This window comes from Pagrus major, chromosome 6 (assembly GCF_040436345.1).
Source record: "Pagrus major chromosome 6, Pma_NU_1.0".
In the NCBI taxonomy this organism is placed as follows: domain Eukaryota; kingdom Metazoa; phylum Chordata; class Actinopteri; order Spariformes; family Sparidae; genus Pagrus; species Pagrus major.
This window is the reverse complement of record NC_133220.1, coordinates 10,745,351-10,760,497: the sequence shown is the minus strand read 5'-3', so window position 1 is coordinate 10,760,497 and position 15,147 is coordinate 10,745,351. Positions and strand designations below refer to the sequence as shown.

The 15,147-nt window shown below is 40.4% G+C and overlaps 1 protein-coding gene across 4 annotated transcripts in view; it reads left to right on the top strand.

The window, feature by feature from the left end:
• Nucleotides 1–15,147, top strand: part of LOC140998842 (synaptotagmin-2-like) — a 28,184-nt gene extending 13,037 nt beyond the window's left edge. For 3 of the 4 annotated variants that reach the window (XM_073469238.1, XM_073469236.1, XM_073469239.1), the window contains 8 exons: nucleotides 4,061–4,292; nucleotides 4,392–4,552; nucleotides 6,628–6,759; nucleotides 8,813–8,980; nucleotides 9,908–10,075; nucleotides 10,451–10,568; nucleotides 11,064–11,197; nucleotides 12,008–15,147. In XM_073469238.1, the coding sequence (XP_073325339.1) occupies nucleotides 4,085–4,292; nucleotides 4,392–4,552; nucleotides 6,628–6,759; nucleotides 8,813–8,980; nucleotides 9,908–10,075; nucleotides 10,451–10,568; nucleotides 11,064–11,197; nucleotides 12,008–12,223 (1,305 nt within the window). In that variant the 5' untranslated portion in view covers nucleotides 4,061–4,084 and the 3' untranslated portion in view covers nucleotides 12,224–15,147. Of the gene's footprint in view, nucleotides 1–677; nucleotides 4,293–4,391; nucleotides 4,553–6,627; nucleotides 6,760–8,812; nucleotides 8,981–9,907; nucleotides 10,076–10,450; nucleotides 10,569–11,063; nucleotides 11,198–12,007 lie in introns of those variants that run through there. The other variant, XM_073469237.1, reaches the window with a different exon arrangement.

Genomic DNA, 15,147 nt, shown 5'->3' with positions numbered 1-15,147 from the left:
TAAAGGCAGCATCCAAATCACAGTGTTCAGCACTGAAAATAATACCAGCCCATCAGACGAGTAGCTCCCAGAAATGTATCATACTGCAGCAAAAATACTATTGCAGACAGAATCTAAACCACTCAACCGTTTTCTACCCCCAATATTCTTATAAGCGCCATACTGTGTGCTGTGAAGAACTGAATATACGACGACGAAGAGAAGTGAATTGATGCTACAGTTGTCATTTGCTTCCACTCATCTGCATCGTGTGAAAAAAGTCTCATTTAGACCAGATCGCCAACACCTCTGTGCTCGGCAGTAAATGCTAATAGCCTGCTGGTGCCACTCATACTTACGCAAGGAGAAAAAACTGTGAATAAATAATATAATGCTCACTTGAGGCTGGGAGGTAAATTGACTTTGTCAGCTGTTTGCAGAGGATTGAATTGAACAGCTGAACCATAGTGAGGGGACACATGTTTTATTAGTCTCTGATTGTGGTGAAAGAGACATAAATTGCAGCCTAATTATCTGTTTACAGCTTTGAATTGAGTTTATTCCTCCATGGGGTTCCAACTACTAATTAATCTGCGACAAACTGATTGTTTGGTCTCATTATCTGACCAGAAGTCCCCAACCTAGATGTATATAATTTACAGTTACGAAAGATGAGAAGAGGAGCTGGAAAAAGGAAAAGTCTATTTTCTGTCAATCAGCTACCTGATGGATCATTTCAGTTTCACTGTGTTATGCTCTTGTGAGCTTACTGCTCGCAGACTCATCAGGGCCTGATAACAGCAACCACGTTTGATATTTACGATTTAAAATCTGGATGATTACATCTGTACTTTCTGAGCCGAACCACAACAACCGATGAGAGAGGCATCCCAGAGCAGCTGACAGTGCTGCCAAGCAATGGTAAACATCCCAGCCCTTGTGGCTAACGTTAGCTAGCATACTTCTGTTGACAAAAACTTCTCACCTCCTGAAAACCCATGTTGACTACGTCTCCCCTCTCATCCTCAAAGATTTAACCACTGCAGCGCGTTACTACAGCAAGTTCTTGCACCACACTAAACTCCACTTTGTTTACGTCTACTTCCCCATGAGATCGCGTGTTGAGCGCAGCTTCAGTCTACAGAGCCATGAAGCCAGAGCGCTGAAGACACACCCCCCGCTGCTGCACAGTGCGGTATTCACTGTTTACTCAAAATGTACTGATATTAAACGTGTCGCATGTCTGAATTACACCAAATTTAACACTGTGCTTCCTTGGGTCGTCAGCAACAGAGCTGCCATGAGTGAAGTAGATCAGACGAACAGTTCTCGAGATATATGAGTAACAGGTGGACAGAAAACAGATCCCTTGCTTTATAGTCGGATTATTATTCAAATATTGTTAGCAACATTTTTGGTTCTTTTTCGACATATTTACCAAATACCAATAAATAAATTTTAAATATCAAATAAATAGTTGTCTTAATGTGTCACGCACAAACTACATACCAGCTTGTTTTCAGTTACAATCATGAAGAAGTAAAGACCGTCTATTCCAGCATGCAAATTGTTAAAGGCAGGACTGAAACTCTTGCACAAAAACAAACAAAAAACTGTTTCAAGTCCATGTTACCCACGACAGGGAGAACATGTTTACTCCCCTGAAAAGAGCTAGCCCGGTATTGATTTATATAAGCTTTGGACAGTATTATAGTTTATCAAAAAAAAAGGACCCAAACGCAAGACACTAAAGCAGGCAGGTAGAAAAACAAGAAGAGAGCTTCAATGATTTAAAGCTGGAGTCCATATATCAAAGGCAGGCAAGAAAAAGCAGAGCAAAACTAAATATACCAGTACAAACCAGGGAGAGCAACGAAGGTAAAACACAAGGAGAGAATAGGACCGGGGAACAGATGTTTCCAGTCTTTATGCTAAGCTCAGCTAGCCGTCTCTTGGCAATAGCTTCATATCTAACTGGCAGATATGATACTGTAGACCTGTGTTGACCTTCTCTATTATTCCTTTACCAACTGAGCTACCATCCACCTCTAGAGATCTGCCTGTTTCTGTGATAGCTCTGATAAGATGCAGATCTCTCTCTGTCTCCGTCTCCTTCAGTTCTGGTGGATCACTGTGTTCAGAGGGACGGGGAGCACTCACCTCAGTGTCTGCTCATTCTTCACACGGACAGTAAATACTCACATCATCAGCATAATGGATGTGTTTAGTCCCAACTTTCATGGCTTTTATATCCTTTGAGATTTCTCAGTTGAGAATTTGTGCTCATTCATTGTTTAATGTTTCACTGACGATGAACATTGTTGACTGTGATTGACCTTCTTCTCAAACACGTCTCCGTCTTCCTCGAAGCGAAAGTGGCTTCGCTGCAGCTCTCGATCTCATCATCTCTCAAACAAATGGGATCATCTTTATCAATTAGTCGCTTACTAAAGGAGCAGCAATACATCAGGAAGAACATGCAACGCTTTTAAGCGGGACTGAAACTAATTTTGTTTTCCATCAGTGATTCATCTATCTTTTTAGATTTGGCATTTTGGCTTGAAGGATCGCTCTCATTCTCACGTCTTTGTTTCAAGTTCGGAAAAAAGGGTTGGGAGATGATTAGCTTAGTTTAGCATCAAGATCATAAACTATAACTATAGCTAAAAATAGGATAGCAAGAATGTATATGCTTTTTCTCATCCCAGTCTGACCACTGGACTGTCTGTGCTGTCTGTGTTGATTTGGACCAATCAGCTGATTTGCCAATCATCCAGACATTAGCTGTAAGCTAGCTAGCAATGGCCACGTGTGAGGGAGTTTACCTGTTTGTGTTCAGCTTAGACTCAGACTCTTTCTGTTATGTCCCTACAGTCTCTCTTTTTTGCCTTTAATCTCTGTAGTCCTAGCGGATATTGTTATTACCCATATTTTGTGGTCAAGTTAAACAAATTTCAACTTGGGCTGATGCACCTTGCCCCAGTTTGCATCTCCCATGGTAAACCCATGCGTATCTTGACATTGAACAAACTTTAAAGGTCCCTTATTATGCTCATTTCAAGTTATAGATGTTTATTTTGGTTGTCTACAAGAATTAATGCTTTACTGTTAAAGAAAAACATTATTTTTTTCATACTGTCCATTGTTGCAGCAACTTTAATCACACTTTGCCTGGATGCTCTGTTTTCGCATTTTAGCCTCCTGAAAAACCCAGTCTGCTCTGATTGGTCCACTCACAGAGGCCTGAGCAAGCCCCGCCCACAGTTTTCCACATCACACATCAGCAAACATGACTGTGCTGGGGACGTGGCTGTGTAGTTGTGACATCACAACATTATGGACGTTGTGACGGCTCATTTAGCGGCATAGTTCCTGAATATAGGCTGTGTGTATTTCTGTGTGGATTGGGCCTTTGATGCTTTCACAGTATTTATATACCACCTTGACCTGCTTTGTAATAAAAAAGACATGAAAATCTCACTTTCTATCATATGTGACCTTTAAGTGTCACTAACAACTTGACACAGCTTCCTTGATTCTTGTGTGTTACCCTCTATTCACGCTACACGGATGGATAAACTGCTGTTTATCAAGAAATAGTCACAGTAACTCAAGATACATTGTGTTAATCACTGAGCTTTACTGATGCTTGTGGACCTGTTTTTTTCACTCAGGAGAGAACCAGCTAGAGCTAGAGTTTCCCTCTGTTTCCAGTCTTTGCGCTAAGCTAAGCTAATCATCTATATAAGCATCAAAAAAGCATTTTCCAAAAATGTTGAACAAATTTTGAGCACGACACTACATTTAAGTTTTTTCTTATTTTCTACAATAACATCAGTTTGGACTTTTCCCAGAGGACAACTCAGACAGAAGAAACAATGGTACATGGCACTGACACAATACCTTTTTGTGTTTCAGTAAAATTCAATACATTTCCGTAATCACAGGTCTTGGGGGGATATTATACTTTGAAGGCCTTTGAATACAAATGAAGACAAAATATTCGTCTTGGCACCTTCACACACTGCAGTTGTTTGGCGTCACTAATCCTCCCTCACTGTCTGATCTCTGTGTGTCTCAGGGACGCTGCGCCTAGTCTTTGACAATGAAGTTCCACTTGTTCAGAAAGCCACAGGCCGTGGAGGCCGCCGAGCCGACCGGTGCCACCACCTTGACCATGGCTCCCACCCTGGCTTTCATCTCCACCTCGGCGCCGGAAACTCCTAGCTCCAACAACGGCACAGAGATCAACAAGAACGACATGTTCGAGGAGATCAAGAGCAAATTCTTGAATGAAATCGATAAAATCCCATGTGAGTAACGTTTCAGCGCACCCACATTTTCTGCTGAGAAGTTAATTTTACCTCACGAGACACACAAACGTCAATCTCAATTTTCTGTCGTTTTCACAGTGCCTCCGTGGGCTCTGATTGCCATCGCTGTGGTGGCTGCGTTGCTCATCCTCACCTGCTGCTTCTGCATAATCAAAAAATGCTGCTGCAAGAAGAAGAAGAACAAGAAAGGGAAGAAGGGCAAGGACGGCTTCAACATGAAGAACATGCAGGGCGGCGAGGTATGGTGCCCTGTGTTGACTGCATGCTGAAAAATCAGGGTAACAGGATGTTTTGGGTGACGTTTTGCTTCTTCTTTCCTACAATAATTCATCATTCAAATTTCTATTGCTATTTCTGACATTTATTGCTGAGTTTTTTTTACTCATTTTTAAAGATGTCTCTAGCTAACCAAATTTGATCTTTCACCAGCAGCTTTTGTAGCCCAGGCTGTAGAGGACACAAGGAGAGCTCTCTTCCCCTCCATTTATTCGATGTCGTTGTGGTGGTCGTTTAACTGTGTGACGTATTCCTTTGTGGCCCGTGGTGAAAAATGGCACACTTTTGTTAACGGGTGGCAAAGAAAAATGAGCACTTTGAAGTGGAATGTTTCTCACACAAAGACAAAAAAAGAGAGCACATTTTACAATCAAAGCTAATGGATGAGATATTGGGAGATTTCGGAGGCGAGGCGCAGTAAATCAGAGGTTAAATGTCAGAGGAGCCGGCGAGCCAATCAGCTAACATCACCATAGATTACTTTGAGCTCCGGTGACAGTTAATTAAAGCAATCAATTACTTGTGTCCATTTATTGTCTCCAGCCGAAAACGAGCGTGTCATTTCTCATCATAATTGTGGTGGTGGTGGTGGTGTTGACTGCCTCTCTTTTTGTAGTGTGTTTGGTGTCTTGTGAGTTGAATCTCTTCCTCTCTCTGCTCTCCTCCTTTTTTTCCCCCCGCTTTGTGTCTGTCTTGTGTGTGCCCCGTGTTTCTTGACTGTGGTGGACTCCCGCTCTACGGTAGGTGGATAGCTCACGTTGAGGCGGAGGGGGGTTTCATGGAATGAAAGTCCTAGCTTCCTTTGCTTTTTTCTTTTTTCTTTTCTTTTTTAGCTCCCCCAACTTTTTATTTTTCGATTGTTTTGTTATGACAGCTTGAGAATGTAACAATGGAAAGCTATGATGTGCTCCATAAACCCCCAGAGAGGAGAGTCTAACCATCTAACGCATTGTTCCTGGGACAATGTAACTGTAACTCACACCAATATGGAAAGTATTGGACTAAGAGATGATATGCAAGACACTTTTTCGTTAACACTATTAATCTGTGCATGTGATAAAGGGCATGGTTGGTTGTTTGGGAGACATGAAGAAAAGTGCATGAAGAGCCAAATACTCGCAAATCTGTCCTTTTTTTGATTGTAACACTCACGGAGGAGGTAGGATGTGGAGACACTGGATGGCCTGAAAAAACATTTCAAAGTCAAGGTCACCTTGGCGATGAGGATTCAATTTAACTACAATAATAACGCTGCAGCAATGAGACTCTACATTATTCAAATAGCTGGCTGTGCCCTTTAATCCTGAACCATTTATTGTAATAATGTTGAGCTGAAAAGAGAGGCTTTTTTTTTGGTGCCACATAAATTTTAGAGGTGAAACATGGCGTGTAGGTTACAAAACTTTGAGATTTTATCTTTGAAATATGAAAGTTGCGATTGTAGGGTTTAATGAAAGAACAGATTAAAAGCAGCAGGTTATTTGAAAGCCATCTCCTCGCACTTAATATGTATCTAATTTGCCTTTTATGATTTTAATATGCACTGGCATCTGCTGTTGTGAGCTAGTTCCTTGGGGTTTTTTATATAAACATTTGCCTCCTTGTTTATTTGGTGAAATCAAAGCCCTTTCGCAAACAAGAGAAGTATGCTTATATCTGATTTCATTGGAAAAGCTGTTGCATTTATTACCCCTCTTAGTGGAACTAGCATGCAAAGCCTCCACTGACTCTGGCTGTACTGCACAAGCATGTCGAAGGAAATGCCCAATGATCCGAAAAACACTGAGAGAACAGGACGTGCTGAGAGTATGAACATGTATTTATGTGTTACTGATTGTAAATGATAAACCCCTGGTTGTTATCATTAGGTGCTGTGCAGGTAAGCAGTAACCAAAACATGTATCTCCCACGTAAAAAAAAAAAAAACAAACTCCTGGAGCTCCAGTGTCTGTGGCATGCTGGCTGTCGTGGGGAGCCCTGTGTTCTGATCCCCGGTGCGCTGACCTTTAACACCGCGCTTTGTCTTGTTACACCACAGACACAACAGGACGACGACGATGACGAGGGAGAGACCGGACTGACGGAGGAGGAGAAGGAGGAAGAGGAGAAAGAGCAAGAGAAACTGGGGAAGCTGCAATACTCTATAGATTATGACTTTGAGAACACAAAGGTCTGTGGATGACACTCGTGAATACATTACACATATTGTCAAGCTTTAAAAGAAGCATAGCGAACAATTTCACACGTGTGAGAACTGTTTTTATACAGAAGTTTTTGTTTATATCTCATCTATAGTGACATTTTCCAGTATTTGAAGAAATGGTTCGACATTTTGGAAAATACATTGATTAAATCTCTTGCTGAGAGATGAAAAGATTGATAAACTTGAGCAGCGATGACATTGGTGGTAATCATTTATCAATATTAGTTTGTATCCAAACATTTCCCTACAATTAAACACAAATACCACCCCTGTCAATCTCCTGCACTCGGGCCGGCACATGATAATCAATCACAGAAATGTACAGCAGCTTAGCTAGCTACACGAACTGCTCTATGTCCAAGAGGAAAAAGAAAGGAGACATTAGAAACCACTTGAGCATGCAACACTATAGTCTACTGTAAGTCACTATCTTATCACGTACCATAATATCATGGAAATTTGCACGGTGATCTTTGCCGTAGCAAAAGATCACCTAGCTATAGTAAGCTATAATAGTAAGCTATAATAAGCTATTCTCACTTATAGTCCATACAATCTGATTCTACAGTATATGCTGACATCGATTATCTGGTCTGCAGCTCCTTTAAAGGTGCAATATGTAAAAACAAGCCACTTGTCCGAACAAATAGGGGGCAACATATCACCAGAGTAACCGCTAGCTGTAGCTGACATTAGCTAGTTAGCTCAGTTAGCCGTGCAGCTAGGGGTGTGGAGTGGGAGCTCCCGGACCCGGGGAGCGTTGGTTGTTTACACCGCTAGCACGGGAGCTTCGGACCAAATCGGGCCAGGGCTAGCTGGTTAGCATGCTAACCTCAGTTGATATCTTTGTAACACATTACACAGCCGTCATAACCTCAAAACTGATACTTCTTCACATTGAAACTTTAAGTTTTCTTTGATGGGAGACAATAATATTAACCTATCTAATGAACAATAAAGCTTTTCCTACATGTGGTATAGCCTGTTGCTTAGCCTTAGTTTATAGAGTACTGTAAATATTGCTGTCAGTTCTTAGCTAGCATCTCTTGGTGCAAGCTATTTTTCAGAACATCTTTTAATTATTTTAAAAAAAGGGTTAGGGGTATGAACCCAGTGTAAATGACACCTATGAACGTTAGCTAACTACTAGCTAGTAGCCTGCGTTTCTAAAATGTACTCTCGTAGTCATATTGCTACAGTCGTACCTTTCATCATCTCTTGCATTGTCATCCTCCTCACTGTTGACGACAAGCTCTTGAACAATACATTTTATATTATACTACATATTGATGAGAAATCATTTCTTATGGCCTTTATGCGAGGCTACGCTTACTGGCTGCAGCTTCATATTAAATGGACAGACATTAGAGTAAAACTGACCTTCTTGTCTAACTAAGAATATTTCTCCAAATGCTCAGCTAGTCCTTTAAGGTCTGATGCTTGCAAACTTATTCATTTATTTTTATGAAACTCCAGCAGAGCGGCGCAACAATAATTTTCACAGACAGGCTGATAAAAACTAGCTTCACAATAAGTCTGGCTAAAAGAAAAGGGAATTTGTCAAAGATTAGGTAACTTGTCATCATTACTGTAACGCCCTCAGGAGCATATGGACACGGCGGCTGTATATGACATGAATTAATGAGGCTTTAAGAGGTGAATCAATGAGAAAATGTCTTAAATTAAGTCAACATAAAGCAGAGCAGAGACTAGCATACATATTAAATAGGTGTAAATCTTATGGTACAGAGGAAAAGGCAGATTTCAGAAGTTACCACACTGTGATGATTGCGTGACATTGAAGAAAACCCTCTGACATTCAATACTTCTCCGGTCCGACAAGAAGTTTGCGGTGATTGATTGCACGGCTTCAGATGTCAGATGATGTTACATCACCAGGCTGTCGCTTGCAGCTGTGACCCAAATGAACAATCTTATAAACGCTGGATTTTTTGCCTCATAAAAATGTGCCTTCACTTCTCCTATCCCTCACATCCTGCCTCACCTCCTCTGCACACAGCTCACCGTTGGCATCCTTCAAGCTGCGGATCTCATGTCGATGGACTCAGGCGGCACCTCCGATCCTTACGTTAAAGTCTCGCTCCATCCTGACAAGAAGAAGAAGTATGACACCAAAGTCCACAAGAAAACACTGAACCCCGTCTTCAACGAGACATTTGTATTCAAGGTGAGTGGTATCAGAGTGATGAAAATGTCGACTGATGGAGAATTTGCATCTTGCTGCACGGCTGAGTGGATGCAGATGTAAACACACAGAGGTCAGACATTTGTGGATGATCGTGAGCAAGTTTGTGTTTTTATATAAAATGAGCGGCACAAACAATCATCCTAACCAGCTGCCAGTGTGTCCCTTACAGCGTGTTAGTGTAATAATACTAACTGTGTCCTGTCAGGTTCCTCAGGATGTGTGTACTCACTGGTCTGTGCAGCCTGCAGTACATGCTGCTCTTTCCTTTCCGGGCTAATAAAGCCCACAGAGACTTAACAAGCGGCTCTGGGTCACGCTGGAAGCTCTGCCTGTCTGCAAATTTGCAGCAAATCAAATTTTATAGAAGTTTTTTCTCCCACTTTATTGCAAAGGTTTATTTGAATTTCTTACTACTTTTTTTTTTTTTGCTATTAATTTCTTATGCCTTAAATGGTTGTCTGCAGTGGATGGTAGTGTATAGCATCGCCCTCATCTTCATTTAGGAAGGTTTTAGCCAGCAGATAATCTTTTCTAATATCGTTTATAGAAGCAAAATGGAATTAAATACATTTTTATTGTATTTAAGTTATTTTATCCTTTAATACAGGTCTTTTCTCAGAGAACTTGTCTTTAATTTCAACTTTGTTTCATATATGTCTCCTTGTTTCTCAGCTAAAAATCACCATGAACATGTATTGATTACTTCTCCAGTCTTACCCATTGTTGCACTTGACAATCCACAGGAAACCCATGTGAATTTTTCCTTCTGGACATCAAATCTAATATTTCGAATTAACATTTTTTCCTCTTATTATTTGAGGATTTAATTCACTTTTATAGTACAAATGTAAAGAAAACCCAAGCCATCACGGTACAAAACAATACTGCATTGTGTCTGTCGATCAGGTGCCCTACGAGGAGCTCGGTGGAAAGACTCTGGTGATGTCTGTTTACGACTACGACCGATTCTCCAAACATGACGTCATCGGCGAGGTGAAGATTCCCATGAACACCATCGACCTCGGACGGCCGATCGAGGAGTGGAAAGATCTGGAGAGCGCCGATCAAGAGGAGGTGCTGTTCAGATTCAAACTTTTGAAATCAGGCTTTTAAAGACGACAGTTCATAGATAATATACAGTTGTTAAAAGAGATGTTTTGAAAAATCAAACATTCAGTCAACAAAATCACAATTTTCTTACAGTGGTTAAATAATTTCCTTGAACTTCTTCAAAACCCTTTGAGGCAAAATTCACTTCTCATTTACGGCAGTAGATGCTGAATCTTTTCGTTTTCCTCAATCCAAACAAAGAAAAAGTGCAGCAGACAGCAGCAGAGAGTCTTTTTCTTTAGCCATTATCATAGTCTTAAACAATCAGTTTTCTGTTGTTGGCTGATGAACATGTGTTGCTTGTCGTCTCTGCCTCTTCTCTCTGTGCTGACTGCTCAGCCCGAGAAACTGGGAGACATCTGCATCTCCCTCCGTTACGTCCCCACTGCCGGGAAACTCACCGTCTGCATCCTGGAGGCAAAGAACCTGAAGAAGATGGACGCCTGTGGATTATCCGGTAAAGAAAGTTTAAGTTACAATTGATATTGGTGCTGTTGGGAACAATTAAGGCTTCAATTTGTGTTCGTCCATGACTGTGATTATGAATAATGTCTCAAAAAGATCGCTGCGCTCACAGCACAGTTCTGATCTGATGTGCGAGAAGGCCTGAAACTTCAAATATGGAGAAAAGACAGCTCTGCATACTTAAATTCACTGCACGTATTTAATGATAAACACAATCTCTGGGTCCCTAGAGCAATCCCAGAACTTATAATGACTTCAAATAGAGCAAATACACTTGGGAAGTGCAGCTCACAATTGTTTTTCGGCAGCATCAAACTCCACAGAAAAGCTGATAAATCAATACAGAGAGCGATCACGAGCATCAGCATCAGGAGTAATAGAGGGGGTTGTAAATATTGCAGGGACTACAGGAAGGCCGACAATTAGGTTAAATTAACTTGCCTTGATGGTCTCTGTTGCTGATCTTATTGATTGATGCCCTTTGCAGATCCTTATGTGAAGATCCAGCTGCTGCAGGGAGGTAAGCGTCTGAAGAAAAAGAAGACCACGGTGAAGAAGAACACCCTGAACCCTTACTACAACGAATCCTTCAGCTTTGAAATCCCTCTGGAACAAATGCAGGTACAGTACGAGACAAACCTCTTTCAGTAAAGCTATTAGTGAAGCAAAGTGTTGTGGAAGTGTTTTGAAAGTCATCTCCGCTCATATTTTAAAGTTGTTGTGACGACTTCACCCTTTCATGCATGGTGTCGGTCACCAGGTGATGGATCCCCAGAGCCTTTCTCCACATTCTCCATCTGATTATTATCTTTGTGTCCTTTTGTAATTTGGATTTTTTGGTATCATAAATTCAAAATGGCAGAGGAAGGACGAGAAGTATCTCTGGTTAAATCCTGGTATTCTCAGAAAACCAGACTATAGGTATATAAACAAAATATCATCAGTATACATCTGTTCCCTCCAGTGGACGTTGTGCACTACAGGATATATTCGGCCTATTTAGATACCGCCTTTTTTGTATGTTTTATTTAAAATTCTGATATTATTTACACTTGAATAGTTTTATTAAACAGCAGTATTTAATAGTCCTCAGGTTTTGTCTATGTATAGGCCCAATAGGCAGAACATACCCTTTGCCGCATTGCGTCCACTGGGCGGCACGATGTATTTTCAGTCACAGAAAACAGTACTTCACTCTTTTACTTGAAAAATAAAGGTTTCACCTGTCTGGTTTTCTGAGAATGAATCGATTTAACAGTTAAACATTTGCATAACTCCTTCAGAATAATATATTACTCTTTTGAAGAGTAAAAACAAACAACAACAAAAAGAAAATCATTACTTTGTGATTTAATCATTCATGCACGAAAGAGAACAGAAACAGAAAACAACACCACAGAAATGATAAATTCTCTCTCGTTCCCTTCTTAGAAAATCTTGGTGGCGGTCACAGTGTTTGATTACGACAAGATCGGTAAGAACGACGCCATCGGAAAGATCTTCGTGGGCAGTAAAGCGACCGGCCTCGGTCTGAAGCACTGGTCCGACATGCTGGCTAACCCGCGTCGCCCCATCGCCCAGTGGCATCCATTGCAGCCAGAGGAGGATATCGACGGTCAGCTGGCATCCTTGAATGCAAAGAAGTAACATGCTCCACCAACCAGCTAATGCACTAACTCAGAAATCCAACCCCCCCACCCCCCCTACTTTGCATGAAACCCATGACTTAACACATGACGACTCGTCATGAAACCTGCTCAGCAAAAAAGAGACATCTTAGAATATCTGCTCATTCATGGTGAAGTCGGAAAAAAACTCTTTTTAAGCATCACATTTCACACATTTAGTGTATGCTGAGAAGAGTGGCGTTGAGTTTATCTGGTGACTGGTTCGTGAATGATCGACTTTTGGTCTTTCTTTGATTTGAAGAAACTTAGAAACTGATTCTTAGGGTGCTGACACTGAACGAAAGTCTTGGTGAAGACAATGCTGGAAATAAAGCTTTAGTTTAGTTTATAGAGCATGCTTTACTTACCTCCCCACTGCCCTGCATACACCACGCCCAGTCTTGTATCTTGCTAATAAGTGTGCTATAACTTGCAATAGAAAGTACTGTAGTATTGGGTTATTTCCTGCATATAGAGTCTGTTTAAGTCTATAAATGCAAAAAGATTTAATTGAGGATGAATGAGGTCACTGAATGCAGCGACTCCATGTTGCAATATATTTTCAAGAGAAATAAATGATTGTCTTCATTCTATCAGCTCACATTTGAGAAGGACACACACACACACAGTACACTACAGTGTTATACATCACGACAGGGGGGACACAGTCGTCTGATCTAAGTTGCTTGTTTTGTCTGCATACATACATCTCTGTCTTCTTCAAACAGATCTAATGTAGGACAGGAATACAAGGGTGCCTTTCCTGATACGACACTTTGAGAAAATCAGTAAGCTTCATTGTTTTATTTAGTTCAGAGGGGAAACTTTTACAGAGTGAATCTCGTTCAAAAGTAGTCAGGGACACTGTGAATGTGCCATCTGGAGTCTTGTCTTGAGCTGTGTCGACCACTTGGATGTAAAACCTTACTTACCTGTGGACAAAGTGAGGATACTAGAAGGCTTACCAATGATCTTCAAACCAATTGTGACTATGCTTCTTTAAAAAAAATTGCTTCCTGACAACAGTGCCATCTAACACGTTTTATGTTTTGATATCCATTAAACAGATTAAATGTCTTTAGTACAACTTCAACAGCTTCTGGTGAAAACGACGCAAGGATTTCCGTCAAAGACGAGATGTTTTTATAGAGAATTGAATTTGAAATGTGAAGATGTGGCTGCACTTTTTAAGAGACCGTGAACTCGAGTGCAAAAATGCAGGTTTGTGCTAAACATATAATACGATGAGACACATCTTGGACCATTTGCTTGAACCAAATAGAGCTGCAGAGCCGAGCATGTATCATGCCTCACAGTACTTCACGTTGTTTGGATCGCTCACTCGTCAGCCACAAGCTTCGTAAAAACCTGGAGTGCCGTAACATGGTGGTGTTACAGCTTCATCACAGACATACTGCTTTACTGTGATGTGCAGAGGGACGGGGGCAAAAAAATGTCAAAAGGATTTGAATCTTATAAACAACTCAACACCTAAATGTGAAGTTTAATCACTGCTGAATGCTTAACGCAGACATTTTAAAACCACTGAATTCAACCTGTTGCACCAGATCAGTTTAAGGTTTGGGAATGCCGGTGACACCAAAACCAAGAACTCACTCGCTCCCGTCTTCTGTTACAAGCTTTATATTTGGGAATGCTAATGATGAATAGCATTGATTTCCAAATAGAGGTATTTGCACCCCAGGGGGTATTTCTGCAGTTGCCATGGGGTACATGGAAAGACTGTGGAGTAGTGCTACTATTAAATAAAAGTAGAGAAATTTATTATTTAATGGAAAAATTATAAATCCCCATATTTAGCCATAACACACAAATAGGATTACAAATGTGTGATGCTGATCTTTTGTATATTTATTGTCACAATTACAACAGTTGGAAAACTAGTTGGCATCAGAGAATTATTTATTGTTCACATAACAGTTACTCCATCTAGAATAAAAAATATCTGACTGTAGATATAAACAAGATTTAAATAGCGATAGATAACACGACAGCAATAAGTAAGAATAAAATATATAAAATACAGAAATGTAAAAATAACAGTAAAAAAGTACATAAAACTATAATATGTGACAGCTTTGTATATATTTATATACCTATATAAATATATACACACTCCAAAGGATAATTGTACTGATGAAAATTTCAGTAAACCCACTGAAACTAGTAGAGCGCATACCTCCGCCAAGACCAGTCTCCAATCCATTTGATAGTTTTTGTGTAATCCTGCTGACAAACCAACCAACTAATCAACCAGCTAATGAACGCACGCGACAACATAACCTCAGTGGCGGAGGCAAAAAAGAGCCCAGAATCACCATGCGTTGTATGAAAAAAGAGTATAGTACAGTATAGACAGTATATACTTTAATATAACTAATAGAGTAAAATACCATCCAGCTTAAATTACATTTGGTGTCAATGAGGAGGAGCTAACCTTTTAAAAACTGTACAACTCGAAATGACCTTCTGTAAACAGCTCAGAAATATTCATAAGATTGACAGTAAACTATTTCAGTGGTATTTAAATTTCCACATTAAGACTTCAGCAGTGGTTACATTTCAGAAGTAGCCGTTCAGTTGAGAATAAAATTCACGTTATCACAGCCTTTCTTTGCTTCAGTAGGAGGTCGTATTGTCACCAGAAGTAAGAATAATTCTGCAGGAGGGTAAAGTGCAGCACACCGATCGGTCCATTCACAATACTACTTCTTCCTATTGTCAACATTACGCATCGCGCAGATCTGTTAATAGGCTACAGCATGTATTTACAAGATGATGTAAATAGTAGCATGTTTTAAAGAGGAACCATAATTATATTGTGTATGTGTGTTTGTGTTCTGTGTCATATTTTGATAATAAAACGGAGTAAAAAAAAGAGTA